This window comes from Labrus mixtus, chromosome 4, assembly GCF_963584025.1.
Source record: "Labrus mixtus chromosome 4, fLabMix1.1, whole genome shotgun sequence".
NCBI classification, from domain to species: domain Eukaryota; kingdom Metazoa; phylum Chordata; class Actinopteri; order Labriformes; family Labridae; genus Labrus; species Labrus mixtus.
In genome coordinates, this window is record NC_083615.1 from 30,534,833 (window position 1) to 30,552,547 (window position 17,715).

At 39.2% G+C, this 17,715-nt stretch overlaps 1 protein-coding gene across 1 annotated transcript; it reads right to left on the minus strand.

The window, feature by feature from the left end:
• Positions 1–1,632: 1,632 nt before the first annotated feature.
• LOC132973402 (solute carrier family 12 member 3-like) lies at positions 1,633–17,448 on the minus strand. The gene is made up of 26 exons (XM_061036846.1): positions 17,073–17,448; positions 16,199–16,336; positions 14,759–14,834; positions 14,534–14,629; positions 14,243–14,382; positions 14,032–14,142; positions 13,136–13,247; positions 12,843–12,973; positions 12,558–12,642; positions 11,282–11,439; positions 10,891–10,998; positions 10,599–10,722; positions 9,032–9,133; positions 8,767–8,922; positions 8,577–8,676; positions 7,742–7,853; positions 6,914–7,051; positions 5,097–5,203; positions 4,906–4,988; positions 4,652–4,729; positions 4,353–4,451; positions 3,625–3,736; positions 3,450–3,536; positions 2,738–2,876; positions 2,516–2,583; positions 1,633–2,306 (listed from the first exon to the last, which is right to left on the minus strand). The coding sequence occupies exons 1-26, from the start codon at positions 17,352–17,354 to the stop codon at positions 2,165–2,167; spliced, it is 3,084 nt and encodes a 1,027-aa protein (XP_060892829.1). The 5' UTR covers positions 17,355–17,448; the 3' UTR covers positions 1,633–2,164.
• Positions 17,449–17,715: the final 267 nt, after the last annotated feature.

Sequence of the window (17,715 nt, forward strand, 5' to 3'; positions counted from 1 at the left end):
GAGAACCGGTATGCGCAGCGAGATGTATGTCTGCTATAATGCAGAGACGAGACGGAAGGATTCGTTCTTCAAAACCTGTATAATGTGGGAACCCTAATTTTCATTGTATTTTACACAACACCCCTTTTCTCGAGGACCGCGTCTGTTTGTGGTCTCTCCGCTTTTCATTTCTCCCCACAAGCCGGAGAGCCTCGCATGGATTCACACCTCTCCATCACCCCGTAGTTCCATCAACGGCCGTCTTTTTAACATTTTTATATTTTGCAGTTTTATTTTTCGATCCGTTGTAAATATATTTTTTCATTCGGTTGAAAAAAAGATTAAAAAAAAAAGATTAAAAAAAAACCTAGTCTTCGGTACTAGCAACAGCCGGTGTGTCTTTTTTCACTCTGTTTACAACGCATCGTTGCAGTTTATTTTTCGATCCGTTGTAAAAATATTTTTTAATTTGGTTGTAAAAAAGATTTAAAAAGTATAGATTAAAAAAAAACCTAGACAATGTTGCGTCTCATCGACCCCCCTGATCAGAAGAATGATGAGGTAACCTTGCCTCTCATTGGATGGACAGGAGGCGGGACTAATCCTAATGCTGCATTCTCATTGGATGGACAGGAGGCGGGACTAATCCTAATGTTGCATTCTCATTGGATGAAAGGGGGGGGTTGATCCTAATGCTGCATTCTCATTGGTCCAAACAGAACAATGAGAACAATAGACCTGTCACTTTTGACAAGAAGTGCATTATATACTCTCTGTTGTGCTTTGCCTCTGGCCACTTCCTGTCATCACCTGGTGAACTGGTGCGATCAGACTTAAAGCTGATTGTTTGCACTAACAGATGTTGTTTCCTTTCTAGATCCTTACTTGTGTTGTATGTAATCTCTGATGTACGTCGCTTTGGATAAAAGCGTCTGATAAATGAATTGTAGAATGACATTTCTGCACAATGGATGACGGACAGAGACTCTGCAGGTTTCTTGTTTTGGCTATGGCCCAGTGTGTTCAATATTTTTTATTGACCAATAAAAATGAATGAAAACAAAACTGAAGTGGTTATTTTTAGCCCCTCTGAAGCTGTAAAACAGGTCCCAAGCAGCTTAGGTAATCTTTCCTCCCTCATCAAGCCACACGCTAAGAACCTTGGAATAATATTTGATTCCGCCTTCACATTTGAATACCAGATCAAATCAGTAATTAAAACTATTTTTTTTTAACCATCTCGAAACTTAAACCTATCCTCGCCATCCTCTCCTGTCATGACTTAGAAATAATTATCCATGCTTTCATCTCGTCCCGTCTGGACTACTGTAACTCCCTGTACTCGGGGATCAGCCAGTCATCCCTATCACGACTGCAAATGGTTCAAAATGCTGCAGCCAGGCTGCTTACTGGCACATGTAAAAGGGAGCATATCAGTCCTGTTTTAGCCTCTATTCGCTGGCTTCCAATTCGTTACAGAATTGATTTTAAGGTTGCATTGTTTGTTTTTAAAGCACTAAATGGCCTGGCACCCTCTCATATTACCGATCTCCTCAGCCCCTACACAACAGCCTGGCCCCTCAGATCCTCTAACATGGGCCTCCTAGCTGTACCTCACTCTCACCCTCTCGGCGCTCTCTCTCACTCAATCTTTTAAGTCCCGCCTCAAAACACACTTTTACACGTTGGCCTTTGAGTCCTAGTTAGGTTGCTTGTACTTCTTTCCAATGTACTTCTATCAAATGTCTTATAATATTATTGTCTAATTATATTGTTAGTATTCTGTGTGCATGTGTGTAGGCAAACATGTGAGTTTTGCGTTGTTATTGTTATTTTTGTTTTGTTTTTTAATCTGTATTGCTCTTTTAATACTTGTACAGCACTTTGGTCAGCTGTTTTTAAATGTGCTTTATAAATAAATGTGATTGATTGATTGGTATTGATCATTTTCTTTAAATCAAAAGTGTTTTGATCCTCAATATTTTCTCTACATTGATTTACTATTGTTACTCTTGAGACATGATGAATTCAGGTTCAATGTACAAGGTAATTTCAGGAATCATACATTCATCACAAGACTAGATTACGATCGATTGTCACCAGAACTATGACATGTGTCAATCAAATTGAAATGTACAGATGTTATTGTGTATTCACATCTGTCCAATGGTCTGAAGGAGATGTTTCATTGGCAGTAGTAGGTGAGGACGTTCTCTTGGTTTCCTCTGACCATTAGGACTGGAGGTCTAAGGTCACGAGACAAGAAGTCGAGCCAGGCGAGGTAGAGCGTACTGGGACACGCCCCTCTCCTCCCCACAGGCATGGTGCTGTCAGGACACACAGTCACAGACAAAAGGGTTAAATAAGGTGTTGTGTTTCTGTAACTTAAGAACATCCACAGCTGATCTATTTTAAAATCAAAGTGTGAGGAAATGGAGGGGTGCAGTTGGTAAACTGTCATAGCTTTTGCTCACATTGTTCAGCCTGTAATAAAACAGCACTTAATGAACCTAAAAAGAAGAATTACTCCACTTACATAACAATGAGAGCAGCTTCTCTGGAATAATCCTGCAGAACCTCATTCAGACGAATCTGGCGGAGAGACTGAATCACAAGGAAGTTTTAGTCAAAGAGGACAGAGAAAAAAGAGATTTTATATTTTCTTTGTATAAATATATTCAATATTAAACGTGCTCTATTAGAGTGTGTGTGCTCGAGATTACAACAGTGCTGATGTTTCTATGTTTGTGTGTCAGACCTTGGCCTTGTTTTTCTCTACATCCTGGTCAGTGATCATCCACGGCTCCTCCTGTAGCCCGGGAGTCCCTGCGTCAGAACCCAGTTTGAGGTTCTTATCCAGCCTGAATTGAGCTAACATGTTCTCAAACTGATGAACGCTGGAACACACAGACACACACAGATCATGGCCAATGGCAGTTTGCAGGTGATGCCGGACGCTGCCATGAGGCTGATTGAAATTCTGGCTTCATGAAGAAAGCAAAAAGTTATATTTCTCAAGGATCTGATTTAAGATCTAAGCCAACATTTAATCTGTTAGCATGGAGTATGTTGTTTGACAACAACACTACTACTCCTCCTAAAACGAAGGGTGCTTCATTCAGCTGTGGGCGTGACCTGAAATAGATCCACTCTGTGCAGAAAGTTTGAAAAGTCCAATAAAAGTCCAAGTCCATTTACCCAGAGGTCAGAGGTCCTTCAGTAACCACTGGCTACACAAGAAGGCCCAAACATTGCCTATTGCTCCTAGAGGATCTCTGTCAGATGAGGACCAATAGGATCCTAGATTTCATTTCTTTAGTGGTGATAACTCTGAAATGTATTGTAAAGCCTGGACCTCAGAATTGTAGGATTGAACGTGGCGAGTAACCACAGCTGAATCCTGTTCGGCACACACAATATTAATGTTTCATTTCATTCAGTGATGTAAAACAAGTTGTGGGCAGCCATACTTTCCAGGCTGAGGATTTTGGTAGATATCAGGAAGCACTTCAACGTCATGGAAACCAAGACGAAACTTCTTGATCAGTGCCAACACCCTAGAGAAAAAACATTAAGGCTTCATTCATCTGTCACCTTAATGACAAATGTACTTCAATTATTAGGGAAATAAATCAAAGTGTTTACTCTTCTCTTTGCTCCTCTTTCTTGTCAGAATCTCCTCCCACAAACACTCTGACCTTACATGCGGCCCAACGCTTCCTCCGAGTCAAGAGATAGGGCAGCAGCAGGGTCAGTCCTGGTCAACCACACACACAAAAACTGCGTCCTACATATACTCAAATTAAAGTAAAAGCATTTAAAAGTATTTCATGAATTCATTTACTTTAAAGCTCCTGTGAGGTATTTTTAACTTGTTTTGAAACAGACTACATTTTCATTTTAATGACGTAAAAAAGCAAAGAAGATCATAAACAAAAACATTATTTATTTATTTATAGTAATTTTTCATGCCTGAAACTGCTGCCGTGTGGTAGATATATATGACAAGGAGGTTGACAGCATGCCAAACAGCCTGTTTTTTTTTGTTTTTTTTTATAATTTCCCCGGCAAATATTCACTATGAGTGATTCATCTGACTGTTGAATGAATGCTGGATGAGATTCAATGATTAAAAAAAAACGCTAACATGTACAGGAAAAGATAAGAAAAGAGATAACAGTTCCTTCTCTGTCCACAGGGGGGAACCAAAATCAACCCAAACCAACAGTTACTCACAGGAGCTTTAAATATTATATGAAAAAGTGCTGGTTTAAAAAGGTGATAGTGACATTTAATCTCTGTGAAAAGCTGCTCTAATGCTCTTTAATTTAATAAATAAAGTGATGGATAAATGGATGGAGAAATAATCAGACCTCCGTCATCAGACAGCCAGTACACATCAATGGTCTTCTTCGCTTGTTTTTTCTGGAACCCAGAACTAGGCTGTGACCTCCCATCGATGGAAACAGTAGCTGCAAGGGATTTTGTACTTTGAACAGAATGTTTTTTGATTTAATCTCATTTAAATGGCACTTAATCATTTCTGGTATTAAAGCACATTATTGCCAAACAGTTTTAATAAAATGCAGTATGCACCTTTTTTCTGTATTTAAACAAAACTGCCATGCAACGTAGCAGAAATGAATCATATTATTTACACATGCATACATACATGTAGTGCTTGTTTGAAGACAGGGAGGGACAGAGATGGTGTTTATGCTCTCTCGTCCTGCATCGAAGGCTGGATTAACTAAATAAAAAAGAGAGGTTTTCTACTAACATGCATTCAGAAGTCAATCATTCCAACCACAATGGACACCTCTTCCCACCATGGCCCTTGTTAACGAGTAACAAACTGATGGAGATAGAGTATGGTGTTAAATGAATTCACTCTCAGTGTACTCTAATTTGAAATGCAGCTCTCACCGTGTGAATGAGACGCATTAGAGACATCCAGTCCTTCCCTTATTCTCAGCACACACACGCTGTACTGAAGGTCAAATGCATCACTAAAACAAAATCATGAATTTTCACATTGGAAAGCTTTTGGTTATCAGGTTGTGCAATAATAAATCAGGGCACATGTTAAGAGGTTTCTTAACCCCGTCTGTACTCACTGCAGTATTCCGATGTAGTTGTGTGCAGCCTGAGCTGTGTCACTGCGCCAGTCTTTTTTGAAACCCATCAGGAGAACGTTTGGCCTCATACGACCCAAACCTGCCCCCTGGTGGATAGAAGATGAACATAATATTGACAATCACGGATCACTGGCTCTGTAAACCCAGTGAGTTTATGAAGTTGTGCACATGATGGAAAGCCATTGACAACATCACATTAGTAGCAGGGAATTTCATATAAAATAGGATTATGAAGGAAACAGAAAATCCATATAAAGCACATTTAGCGAGACTAAACAAAGTTTTAGTTCCCTCTAGAGAACAAATAAATAGCAGCTGTAGAAAGTAATGATTTAACATTCATTCTTTCAACCTTTATTTTTACTCGAAAGATCATTGAGGGGCAACCCTCATTTACAATGACATCGAGTCATTACAGAAATAATTAGAAAACAGACATTAAACCAAAAAGAAAAACAGGGGACAGATAATACAAGACTGCTAAAATCAATTTAAAAAGTCTAAAATATACTGAGATAATTAAGCGAGTACAAAACTGCAATAAATAAACACACTTAGTTAGTTACACACAGAGGTTGGGAGTAGTTATAGTATCGCAGGAATATAAGGGAGTAAAAAGTGCATACCTCGATCTGTGATGTAATGGAAGTTGTATTTTAAAGGAGTAATATGTAGCTCTGACACACAGTGTTTAACATTGGTACTGCAGTCTAAATGTAAAACATTGACCCCTCCTCCCTAGAGTGGATGCACATGTGGGTTTCCATGTGGTGGACTCTGAAGCTTCAGTGTTTATCCAGCTCTGCTTCAATCTGTAAACCTTTCTGTGTTCTAACCTCTCTCCATTTTTCAAAAGCATCTCCAATATTGGTCCTAGTTTGAGCACGTTTCTGCTCGTGGAGTTTATTTGAAACATGCAGAGGCTTTTTAGGTCGGGTACAGTCACTTCTATCTGAACCAGTTCTCTTGCCCGCTTCCATCGCTGCAACACCTGTTGGTTTGACCTGATAACTGCTCTCATATCTGACAAACTGAGGGGTGTCCAAAACGACCGTGTCGAGGTGCCTTAAAACCCCCCTATCCTCTCTAGTCAAAACAAATATAGTTCATCCAAACCAGAATCTAAACTATGAGGAGGACATACTGGCTGCTGGGTTTTTTGTCAGAGGAGCCAACACTTCAAATTAGCACATTTCCTTAATGATCATATAGTAAGATCATTTTATGATTTAATTAACTAGATTGCTTACACATAACAAGGAATAATTATAATTAAACTTGAGATTTGTAAATATTAAATTATCACGTAGATATTGTACTTTTAAGAAGTTGCTGTGCTCCTCTCTTTAATACCCAAACTTTATATGAAAGCAGCATTTTCTTCCAAAATTTTCAGAGATGTAAGAACTTTTCTTGTGAGCATTGAGCTGTCAGAGGTATGGTTGTAAATGTTTTTATGTATCCTTTACAAAATGTGCTTCTTGTACATTGTCAATGAAAGCTAAACATGGGCCATCCTATTAACACAAAGAAGCCAGGGTTTTGAAACAGGCACACACAAAGTGAATCATAATAATTACTATATTGCACTTTTACAGAATAATTCTTCCCCAGTCTTCTGATCCCGATCAGAACTCATCCACACACACATTCTTATCTATGGAAACGTAGTTGTTTGGACTGCAGGGTCTAGTGATCAAACTGGTTATTTACTACAGTAAGAAGAACATATAATGATCTGCATATTCTGCTTATTACTATAGTACAGAAAAGAATGGTTGAGGTGTCATTCTTACCTGTAACAGCATGTTAACACCTGATCGTAGCTCTGTAGCCACCACACCTCTGTAGAATGACTTAACCTTCCTTTGGTTCAACCAGGTTATATGACCGTCACTGCTGGTATTGTCGACTGCTGATGAGGAGGGATCAGCCTGACATAAAGAAATTCAGAGACCAAAATGGTCATGATTTGGTTTCTTATTTTCAGAGTTTAGGTTTTCTTGTTGTTTTTAGTTCTCATTCTTGTCTGATGGTGTTGTTTCCCTTGTGTGTTTTCTAGGTTAATGTTTCATGTGTTATTTTTGTAACTTCATATCCTAGTGTTTCTTTATGTTCTAGTGTGTTTTGTTTCATTCTTGAGTTCTGTGTGTCTTTAATGTTTCATGATTTAGTTTTGTAGTTGTCCTCAGTGTTTCTTGTCTTGTGTTTATTTCTTCCTCTGTGTGTTTCCCTCACTGTCTTCACCTGTGTCATTAGTCTCACCTGTGTTTGATTACTCCCTTGTCTATTTAGTCTCTGTGTTTCTTCCCTTCTGTGTCAGTTCATTGTATGTTGTTGGAATGTCAGTTTTGCTTGTGCACCTCTGTGGCTCCCTGTTTTTGATCCCTGTGTTTTTTGTTGAACTTTTGAAATTAAGTTTTGTTGCCTTTGGCCTTTTTGTTTAATTAAATATTTTTGGTTTCTGCACTTGGGTCCACCTCCCTTGTTTTCCAACCGTCTGTAACTAAAATGGCTCTGAGTACTGAAACATGGCTGTATGAAGATTAAGTATGTTTAGTCTTGGGTCTTTACGAATTCAAAAATCAAAGTAAAGATATCAACTTCACTAGATTTGTACTCACAGTGATCACGTTGCCACACATCATGAGACTGAGACCCTTTGTGAAAGAGCTGACCAGATCCACCAGAGCTGGACGACTGCTGGGAGGACCTGACAGCACCAGACACTGAGGCCTGATGGGTGAGAAAAACCACAGCTAGTCTAAAGCTTCTTCACACACGTACACTCACACGGACATTCACAACATTGAGAAGGGCTTGGATCTTGTTTTTGAGTTGATCATCCATGAAGCCTATTCATTATTTCCTCATCACACAAAAATGTAACTGCATTGATGTGAACATTACAGTATGAGTTTGGCCTCAAGGAAAAAAAGAACAATTTATTTTTCTTTTCAATTAGTCAACCTGCACAAATCTTACTTTTAGGACTTCCAAGACTTAAAGGCTTTATATGTGATTTTTTGATCCAGCAGATGTCGCCCTTGAGCACCAGCATGAAACCAAAACAACTCGTGCTGCATTGTTGTGTTAGCATGCTAATGCTAATGATCTTTATTATGCTCGTATCTTCACACTGCATGTAAATTTACCTGAAATGAGAGTGATCTAGAAACACAGTTAAGCAGTGAGTACAGTATGTTATTCTTCTTTTCTCTAGTCCCTCAATTAAACAACTTTTATACACGAGGGGAGGAGTCAGCCGGCCGTCCGGGCGAAGTAAACAAACTGAAGATAGGACTCTGAAAACATCACAGACAGTGGGACTCGGGTGTTACACCCATTGTAGACAGTCATGACTCACAGAGTTATTTTCAGAGGATATACTTGATTTCTATTACATTTAAGTGTGAAAAATAAAGCCTTTAAGTGTTTAAACCCCACCTCTTAACTGACCTGTAATTCTTGACGTGGTCCTCCACATGGTTGAGGCCGACACATTGGTTAAGAGCGATGTTGTAGGAGCTCGCCTGCACCGAGGAGCCCCAGTTTACAGCTAACCACAGAGGATAGCAACAGAGTTAGGAAAGAGAAGAATAAGTGTGGTTGGTGTTTGTTTCTTCTGTCTGCATGTGTAAGAGGTCACCTGGCTTCTTGTAGAGTGTGTATCCCAAAAGAAGGAAGACAATGCCAAAGGCGATGAGGGCCGCCCACCAGTTCAGCATGAACATGATGACGACACAGCAGACGGTCCCCAGCAACGACAGCCACTTACTGTAGAATCTGAAGGAAGGACGCCAACCTGTAGACACACACACACACAACAAAATACACACAAAAATGTATGGGCATAACTCTATAAACCTAATAATCAATGTTAATTTCTTCTGTTTCACTGCTGATCTTTTCACCTGGTGAGTTGGTGATTGAGGCGTGGAAGCAGCTGAAGTTGATCAGAGAGTATGAGCAGAGGAAGAAGTTGGAGATGATTGGAGCGATGGTGTTTAACTCGGCTGGTGGAGAAAAAGAACCAAGGGGGATGATTCAGTTTAAGAGAACTTATGGTCAGCTTAATATTTTATTCTTTACAATAATAGGTGAATGTATTTCATTTCCATTCTATAATTGAGTGTAACATGTTAGTGGCAGGGTCCACAAATCCTACACTGTATTCAAGTGGCCAATGTGAGCATCAAACACTCCACGGCTACTCTTCTTTTATCTTATTGATATGAGCGTCTCTACAGCTTAATCTTTTCCTGGTTTCAAAGCTGCATCATGCTAACACAAACCCAGCATTTCCCACTGCCGCTGAGTCAAATACAGAGTGTCTTACTGTCAAAACATGTGCTAGTTTTAATGTTATGTAATGTTAAGGATTCATTTTTCATTTTGCTTCAAGGTAATGGAATAAAAACAGGGAGCTGTCAGAGGAAAATGTGAACACCCCAACTCATCAGCATGTTAACTGAGGCCTGTCGACGTACCCTGCTGTTATTTTAAACCTGACATTATGCAATGATAACAATAATTACTGACTGACTTCTTGTAAGATTAGGTATGGCTCAACTGTAAACAGATCATTTTCTTTTAAATGAAGTATAAACCATTCTATACCAAGCAGGGGTGTGTCCAGGGGTGGCATGGGCCCTCTTTGAAATCTGATAAGCCACCCCGCATGCCACCCCAAAATCCCAAACTATGATTGGCTATTTGGCTTTTTTAGAAGTGGGGCTTAAGTTTAAATCCAAAAATGTAAATGTTCTCAGTACTTTCAGTTTTCACAAATACTTTACACATCTATTTCATAAAAAAAGTGTAGGAAAGAAATGAGTCTATAAATAATTGCAAGCAATCTCCTGCACACTGTCTCAATTGCAATGAAATAGCAATTTATTGGTATCAAAACATTGACAATAAATATATTTTTGTGAGTTAAACATTGTGGAAGAGTTAGCATGCAATTTTGTGATTTCAATAATGACTGTGGACAAACATCTTTATGAGTCCTTAAATGCATAAGCTAAGATGTAACATGTCGTTCTCAGGTGATCCTCAAAAGGAGTTCAGATATAAATAAATAAATTAAATTAATTTGTGTTTGCATGTGCACAGACTTCATAAGTCAATGCCCCAGTTGGGCCACTCCTAGTAAAAGAAAAGTCCGGATACACCCCTGATATCTGGTATATGCCTCTGTCAAAACTAGGACTGTACCTGAGGAATTATAACTTCCATTTAGCTAGGAACAGAAATAGATGACTGTATTTGTGTTTGGCTCCGTACACAAGACAGCTTACAATGTATTTTGTCATTTTTTAAACTGCAATCAGTTTATCAGTTTATGTCTGCTTAATTTTCCAGTTTACCAAACTTGCTTCCAGCCCATATGTATTATTCCCCTTTTTATTCAGACTATAACTGCTGCCATTCCTGTTGGTCATCTACAGAGGTCAAAGGATTTCTATGAAGCCTCACCAATGATAATGAAGCAGGCAGCAATTATGTATGTCAGCAGGTAGCTTCTGAGCGGCTCATCATTCTTTCCATAACCTTTGCCAAAGAAGCCAATGAGAGGGTAGAGTTTGTCCTTGCACAGACACTACCAGAAAAAAATGAGAGACAAAACAAAATAAATATTTCATCCTCACATCTGACACAAAGGCGTACACACTTGTGTTTAAAGATGAAAAATGTTACAAATATAAAATATGCTGAGCAGGTTTGAGACAATGCATGATATCTGATGTGTGTGTGTGTGTGTTCGTACCTGGAACACTTTGGGGGCAGACACCAGACAGGCTAAAGCAGAGGAAAGTGTTGCTCCAAATATACCAGCAGTGATGAGAGGGGCGAAGGCTGACACCATGCTCATCGACTAGAGACACAATTATAGTGTTTACTTATTTAAATCACGTCTTTCTCACGACAGAAACTGTTTGTCTACACGCTAACCTACTGTCACTGAGTTTTTAATAAAACAGAGGTGGACTGACATTCAAACTGACTTTATGCTGTCTCCTTCTTCTCTACTTCTAATCGCCCAAAGTGGAAAAAAAGAGGCATATGTACGATTTCATATAAAGCAAGACTTCACTTTAAGAAAAATAAATGTGGAGTGACACCATCTATCACCAACTGTTGTGTGAGCTTGTGCTGACCTGATAGTAGTTACTGATGCCGTAGGTGCATGTTTTATTGTTGATACACTGGGTGAAATCCCATCCATAATTACAAGCTACACTAACACAGTCATTGCTGGAGGTCAGCGACAGTGTGTCATTCAACAGACCAGACGCCTCTCGAACCACACAAGATGCTGAAACACAAGTAGCCACAAGTAAGAAAAAATACATTTAAATATGTATAAACCTCAACCTGAAATATTGAAAATGAAAAACAGTTTGTGAGCCTTGACATGATTATTTTAATTTATGTTGTGTGTTGATATTATTGCTCTTATAATTGGTGTTAATAAAATACATTCACTAAAACCTTCAAGCAGATATGTTTTCCTGTACTGACTACGTGTTAGCATGTTGCAATTATAGCTGCATATCCATCCATACATCCATCCATCTGTACATCCAACCATTCAGGATAACGAACAGTTGGAGGCAATCCTAGCTCTTAGAGCAGCATATTCACTAAAAGATTCTATTGAAGTATTTTCCATTTCATTCATTTTTACTTTTGCTGCATAAAGCAACCAAGTCACAATCTGTACAAATCCCATTATTTTGTCACTGTTATTGTCATTTTATTCAGTTAGACTTGTGTCAGTGCTGTTAGTAAGTATTTAAATACTTGTTTTCAGGGGGAAAAAAATAGTTTTTGGTTACAGTGACTTTGACCAGCGTATTTTAATAAGTTCACTCTGGGTTCTAAGTGGACCGCTTTGCCCGATGTAAGGAAATATCCTCGATGTTTTCCTGAGATATTGTGTTCAAGAGAATAGAACAGCCATGAGATAGACATTGATCATCAAAACTGAATCTGTTCATTCTTGACTCAATCTGGCTGTTTTATGCATATTGCAGGAGCCTCAAACCCCAAGTTGCACCCGATGCTTCGTCGTGAATGTGTATGGATTGGATTACTTAATACTAATGGTCACTTTTCACAGCAGCCTCTGCCATCAGTGTGTGAATGTGTAGGTGTGACATGTGATGTAAAATCACTTTGAGAAGACTAGAAAAGCGCTATACAAGCTGAAGTCCATTGAGTTCTTGATATTCAAGAAATATTCACCATATGGCTCTGACCATAGGGACAGATGTGCAAACCAAAAACTATATACCTCCGTTCAAGGCTGTTGCCCCTACCGAGATGCAACATGATCATGAAGGTCTCATTCAGTCAAAATATATCAGACATATTGTTTCTATCTCTTTGAGTGAAAGACAGTCTGACTGCGGAAATCGTTTTTCACAATACCAATGGTTGAACTGATTATAAGGTAGGAGATGGTGGTCCAGAATATTGCCATTAATGTTCCTTTAGGGATGGCCACTGCGGGATCCTGGAAAGAAGAGAACAAGATGCTTATATTTAGCCCTTTGAAGAACAGTTAAGTTAAACACTTCATGAACAGAATGTGTGTTTCTATCTGGCAACAAGGAAGGGTTTTTAAACCCACCAAGAATAATGCATGCCCAATCAATTTCATGTAAAAAAAAAAACTTGAGATAGCATCAAGGCAGAGAGTAAAAACTACCATACCTTCAGATCTCCAGAGATATTAGCTCCTGCCAGGATGCCTGTGGCAGAGGGGAAGAAAATCGAGAACATACCAAAGAAGCTTCCATCTGGTCCTTGCCACTTTGGCACAAAATTGGTAGCAAAGATATCAGCTGTTGGGGGTGAAAAAGTCGTTTTACTAAAAAATTACAACAAGCAGTTTTGTACAAGAATGCTGGTGAACTTTGTATTCTTTAAAATAATGTAATAGCCTCCCTTTTTAATGAATGATATAAAGTTGCATTTCCTATGAAGGACGGGGACTTTATAATCACCTCTGTAGCTGAAGAAACCCTTGGCTTGTTTCTCTGGTGAGGCAGGGATGATTGTTCCCACTATGTAACTGGCAAAAGACACCAGGATGACCAGGAAGAACAGAACCTGAGTCTGTGGATGGAAGGATATACAGTAAACATGCATACAGATTTACACTACACATTGAGCTACTGTCTCTCAGCTAACATTTAAGACTTGTGTAAATCAGTGTACTTCTTGTGATGAAAAATACAACAGAAAACTCAAAGTACTTGGTCTTTTTCGATTCTCAGATTTTTTGAAATTTTCAAAAGCCAAAACAAAAAATGGCAATAAATATCTTAGGTTCATAATGTGGAAGATATGGATGAACATGTTGGCTACCTGGAATCCTTAAAACAAACATAATAGACTATGTAAGGTGACTTTTTCTGTTTTAAATAGTTGTGATAAGAATAATTTAATGGTATGTCAATGCAGTTTAACAGAATAGTTAGCCTAGATTCACAAACACTATTAATGCAAATAAAAAGCTATCACCGCAGCCCAGCCCACCCCAGCCCAACTCTTAACCCCAACCCCATGGGATAGAATTCAAGCTGTTAATGTTGAGGTTTATCAGTGAATGATAAGCTTGACTAAGCATTTGAGGGTGTAAACAATTAGCTTGACTATGTCTTTACTGTACTTCAAAACCTTTAAACTGACATCTAAACATAAAATACTGATCAATTATCTTAATTATTAATAATAAATCTTCTCATCCATCTCTGCAACAAAGATAATGAGCAAGATAAAGCAATATGTTATTTGTGAAGTGCTTGATGAAGATCAAAATAATGTAGTCACAACCATTGATTGTGTTATCAGTGGCACTCACAGTTTACCGTAGTCTCATTTGTTCTGCAATGCTTACCTTTGACTCCCAGGACATGCCAGCCATAGAGATGCCCAGTAGACACGTGACAGTGATGATGCCGATGATGCGGATGTCATTGGTTCTGTCCACAATGACAGCTTCGTGTTCCTGAGGGAACAAAAGTTGTAAAAAGTTTAAGTGAGTACAAACAGAATAAACAACTCATTACTGTACAATTGTACACATTGCACACTGCTGCTCCACATACTCGCATGAGGTCTACAACAGTCTCAGCAAAGCCCACAGTGTGCATGGCAACAGCCACAGCGTTGGCAAAAGCAAAGATCAGACCGATGGATCCACCTAATTCTGGACCAAGGCTGCGACTGATCAGGAAGTAAGTGCCACCTAAAGACGAGAGGGGTGGCGCTAAGAAATACGTCTTGGAAATCGATCAAACTCAATACAATATTACAGAAACATTCTTTATATTTTGATTAATGTTATATCGTTTGTTTATGGAATTTAAAAACTTAAACGTGTTGCTGGGTGTACAGACCTCCTTTGACTTTCCCGTTGGTAGCGATTGCTGAGGTGGAGAGACCAGTGATCCCAGTAATACAAGAGGACAGTAGGATAATCACCCAGGTCAGACCTGAAATGTAGACAAAAGGAAAAAGAAAAGAAATAATGACTGAAAGCTATACAGAGGCTGCATAATGAATAGTGCATTGATAGAGCATTGAAAAGTGGATTAATTAAATGAAGGTTTTGTTGGCCATACCTATACCAGCCTGAGCAGTGATCCAAGGCAGCCTCAGGAACAAGATCACCCCCCAGATATTTAACATGCAGCGGATCTGAAAAAAGTCAAACAAATTGCATGCAAACTCCTGCACAGTCGTACTTGCAAAAAATACATGAATAGGCAACTTTTTATGCCCGAGACATTGGCAGTTAGTTCATTTCACGTAAGACTTTTTGCATTACTTTCCCATGCACCTGTTTTATGAGAAATATGTTCAAAGCTTTTATTTACAATTTTAAATAAAATATGCTCCATTGATATGTAAAGAAAATACTAGAAGCCTTCTGCAAAAAAGACCTTATAGTTGCTTTAACATGAACTCTGCCTCTGACAGGGTAAATAGCCAATCACAGTTTAGGTTACTTGGGGTGGCACTTGGGGTGGCCAATCAGATTTTTAGGGTGGCCCATGCCAATCCTGGCCACCTATCTGGACACGCCCCTGTTCTCAGAGATATATATATATTTAGCTCCATTTCTCACATTATTATACAATTACGGTGACATATATATTTATTAATGTTTGATACATTTGTAGACCCTATAAAGTAGGATAAGAATTGATTGCAGCAACTAATTGCTCCAAAAATGGGCGTCATGTGATCCCACTATCTGCTCTGTGTCAATGCCTGATTCACAGAGCATAAAGTGCTAATGAGCGCTATTTTTTTCATTGGAATGTGGAGAGAAGCTGCCTGCACCTTCAATCTGTTGCAGAGCTGCACACAAATCCTGACAGAGCTGTTATTTCCACTAAAGATGATGAACTAGGAGGGTAGGGGAACATTTTTGGCGGTTTATTTTGGTGCCAGACTTCAAAAATGTAAAATGGGTTTCAGCGTTTAAAACATAGCTTCTGAGTAAAACTCTAGTGAGTAAAAACAAATTCAGATGAAGTGTTGAGCCGCTGACAGGTACATTGATTTAACCCCTGTCTTTATTAGTTATAGTGTTGTCAAAGTAATATTTACTGACTGTATATGCAGATCATTCATTTTAAAGTCAGTGGTCAGTTTGACATTTCTTATAAAAACTGGGGCAGTTACCATTTGGTCTCAACTGAGTTTTTGCCCCACTCTAAATGCATATAGCTCTAAGCACCAGTGTTTGTGAAAATAACTTCTTTCATTGAGGCTTTTTTTGCATAGATTGGGGCCAATTTTCCCTAAATGTGCACTATGCCTCGCAACCAGCACGGACGCACAGAGACGCTGTTTCCTCTGCAGCGGAGTTAGTGGTTCATTTAACCCCCTTCATGGTTTGTGAATTGTGAACTGTGTCTTTGTAATTCATTTTCACATTTTAAGCGGACGCAAAGCCACGCAATCCTGTCATTGATCAGGCCCTGCATTTGTATTGGACAGTAAATTCAGTCCATTGCTCTTTGTAGCACCCAGACTTGTCCAGCGTAATTTACCATGACCCCCTGCACCCAGCCAAAGCGAGTGGGCTCAGATGGTGGCCCCTTCTGCTCTTCTTCATCTTCCCCAGAGCTGTCTCCTCCTTCCATCCGTCCAGCTGTTGTCTCCTCATATATGGGAGGTTTGGAGTCATTCTAGGAAAAGAAGAAAAGAGGAAAAGAAAAGACATCCCCAAAGCATCAATCTTTGTAAACAGCAAAGTCTATTACGCTTTGTTTTAACCCTAAAAACTTCTTGTGGTGAGAAAAAAGGAAGTTTCAGGAAATGCAACAATGAAAGAGTAACTCAACCAGAGACAGAGCAGTTTTCATTTTGTATTCCCTTTTTGGACCAATATGAGTTAAAATTCATGTCAGTTGAGTTCAATTATTTTGAGAGATTTGGTCGACATTAAAGTGAGCGCACATTTCAGCAGAAATATGAGTCATTACATTTGAGCCTCATGGCGATTTGTGAATGGTGCCTTCAGCTATTGTTGGACAGTAATTAAAGTTCATGTAATTGTTATGTAGAAATGGATGTGTAAAATGAAAATTACAAAAATAGACACACATAAACAGTACTGTGGCAGCAGGACGAGGACTGCAGTTGTGCTACCCAATTCATATGTACACCTTAAATAAATAGAAATGATTCAACAAAACGTATGCAAACTTCTAGAACCAGCAGGTTTTAAGACAGAACCCAAATGACTTAGATCAACTCCAACTCAAAGAGGGATAGACAATAAAAGCTGGAGGAGTCATTTAGCCGGATTAACTACTGAATATCTTGCATTCACTTTTTAAGTAAAAGCACAGTGAGATCTGCATGTATCTGGTTGTATGAAAAAGATAATGAAATGAGCTGATAGAACAGGAGATTCTTCACCTCAAAGTTTGCATGCAGCTCGTACAGAGATGGTCTGAAGCGCCTCCGCCGGCCCCAAACCCCTGTGTTGGCATAGAAGTCATAGTGTGGTGGGGCGTCCAAAGTCTCATATCCAGGTTGAGCAGATCCATGGGAAGCAATACTGCTTCCATCACCGTAACACTGATAGCAGCCAGACTCCTCAAACCCTCCAGCAGTTTCCTTTTTATTTGTCACTGACAGAGGAAGACTGGGTCTGTATGCAGCGAGGTGAACACCGTCACTGAATACTGGTGACTCCATTCAGGAAAGCAGAATGGACTGGCTTACCTAAAACAGTCAAACTGTTTGTGCAGATTCTGTAAATATAGATGATATGTCCTCACTAGTCAGTCTGTCAAGGTGATGGAGCCATTCTGCATTCTGAGACGGATGAAGGAGGCTGGTTTTATAAATGACCTTAACCAAGCAGGAAGAGCCTGAGGCCATGAGAGAAGGCAGGTTCAGTGAACAGTCAAACAAGACTCATTACAGGAGCATGTAAGCATGACATGACTGTTTAACATCACAGGGTCAACCAAAGCATCCGTTTGCTCTGAGCTGCCCGAGGACAAACACAAATCCAGAGTTAACAGCAGAGAGGTGTAATTGCCTAGGTATTGAT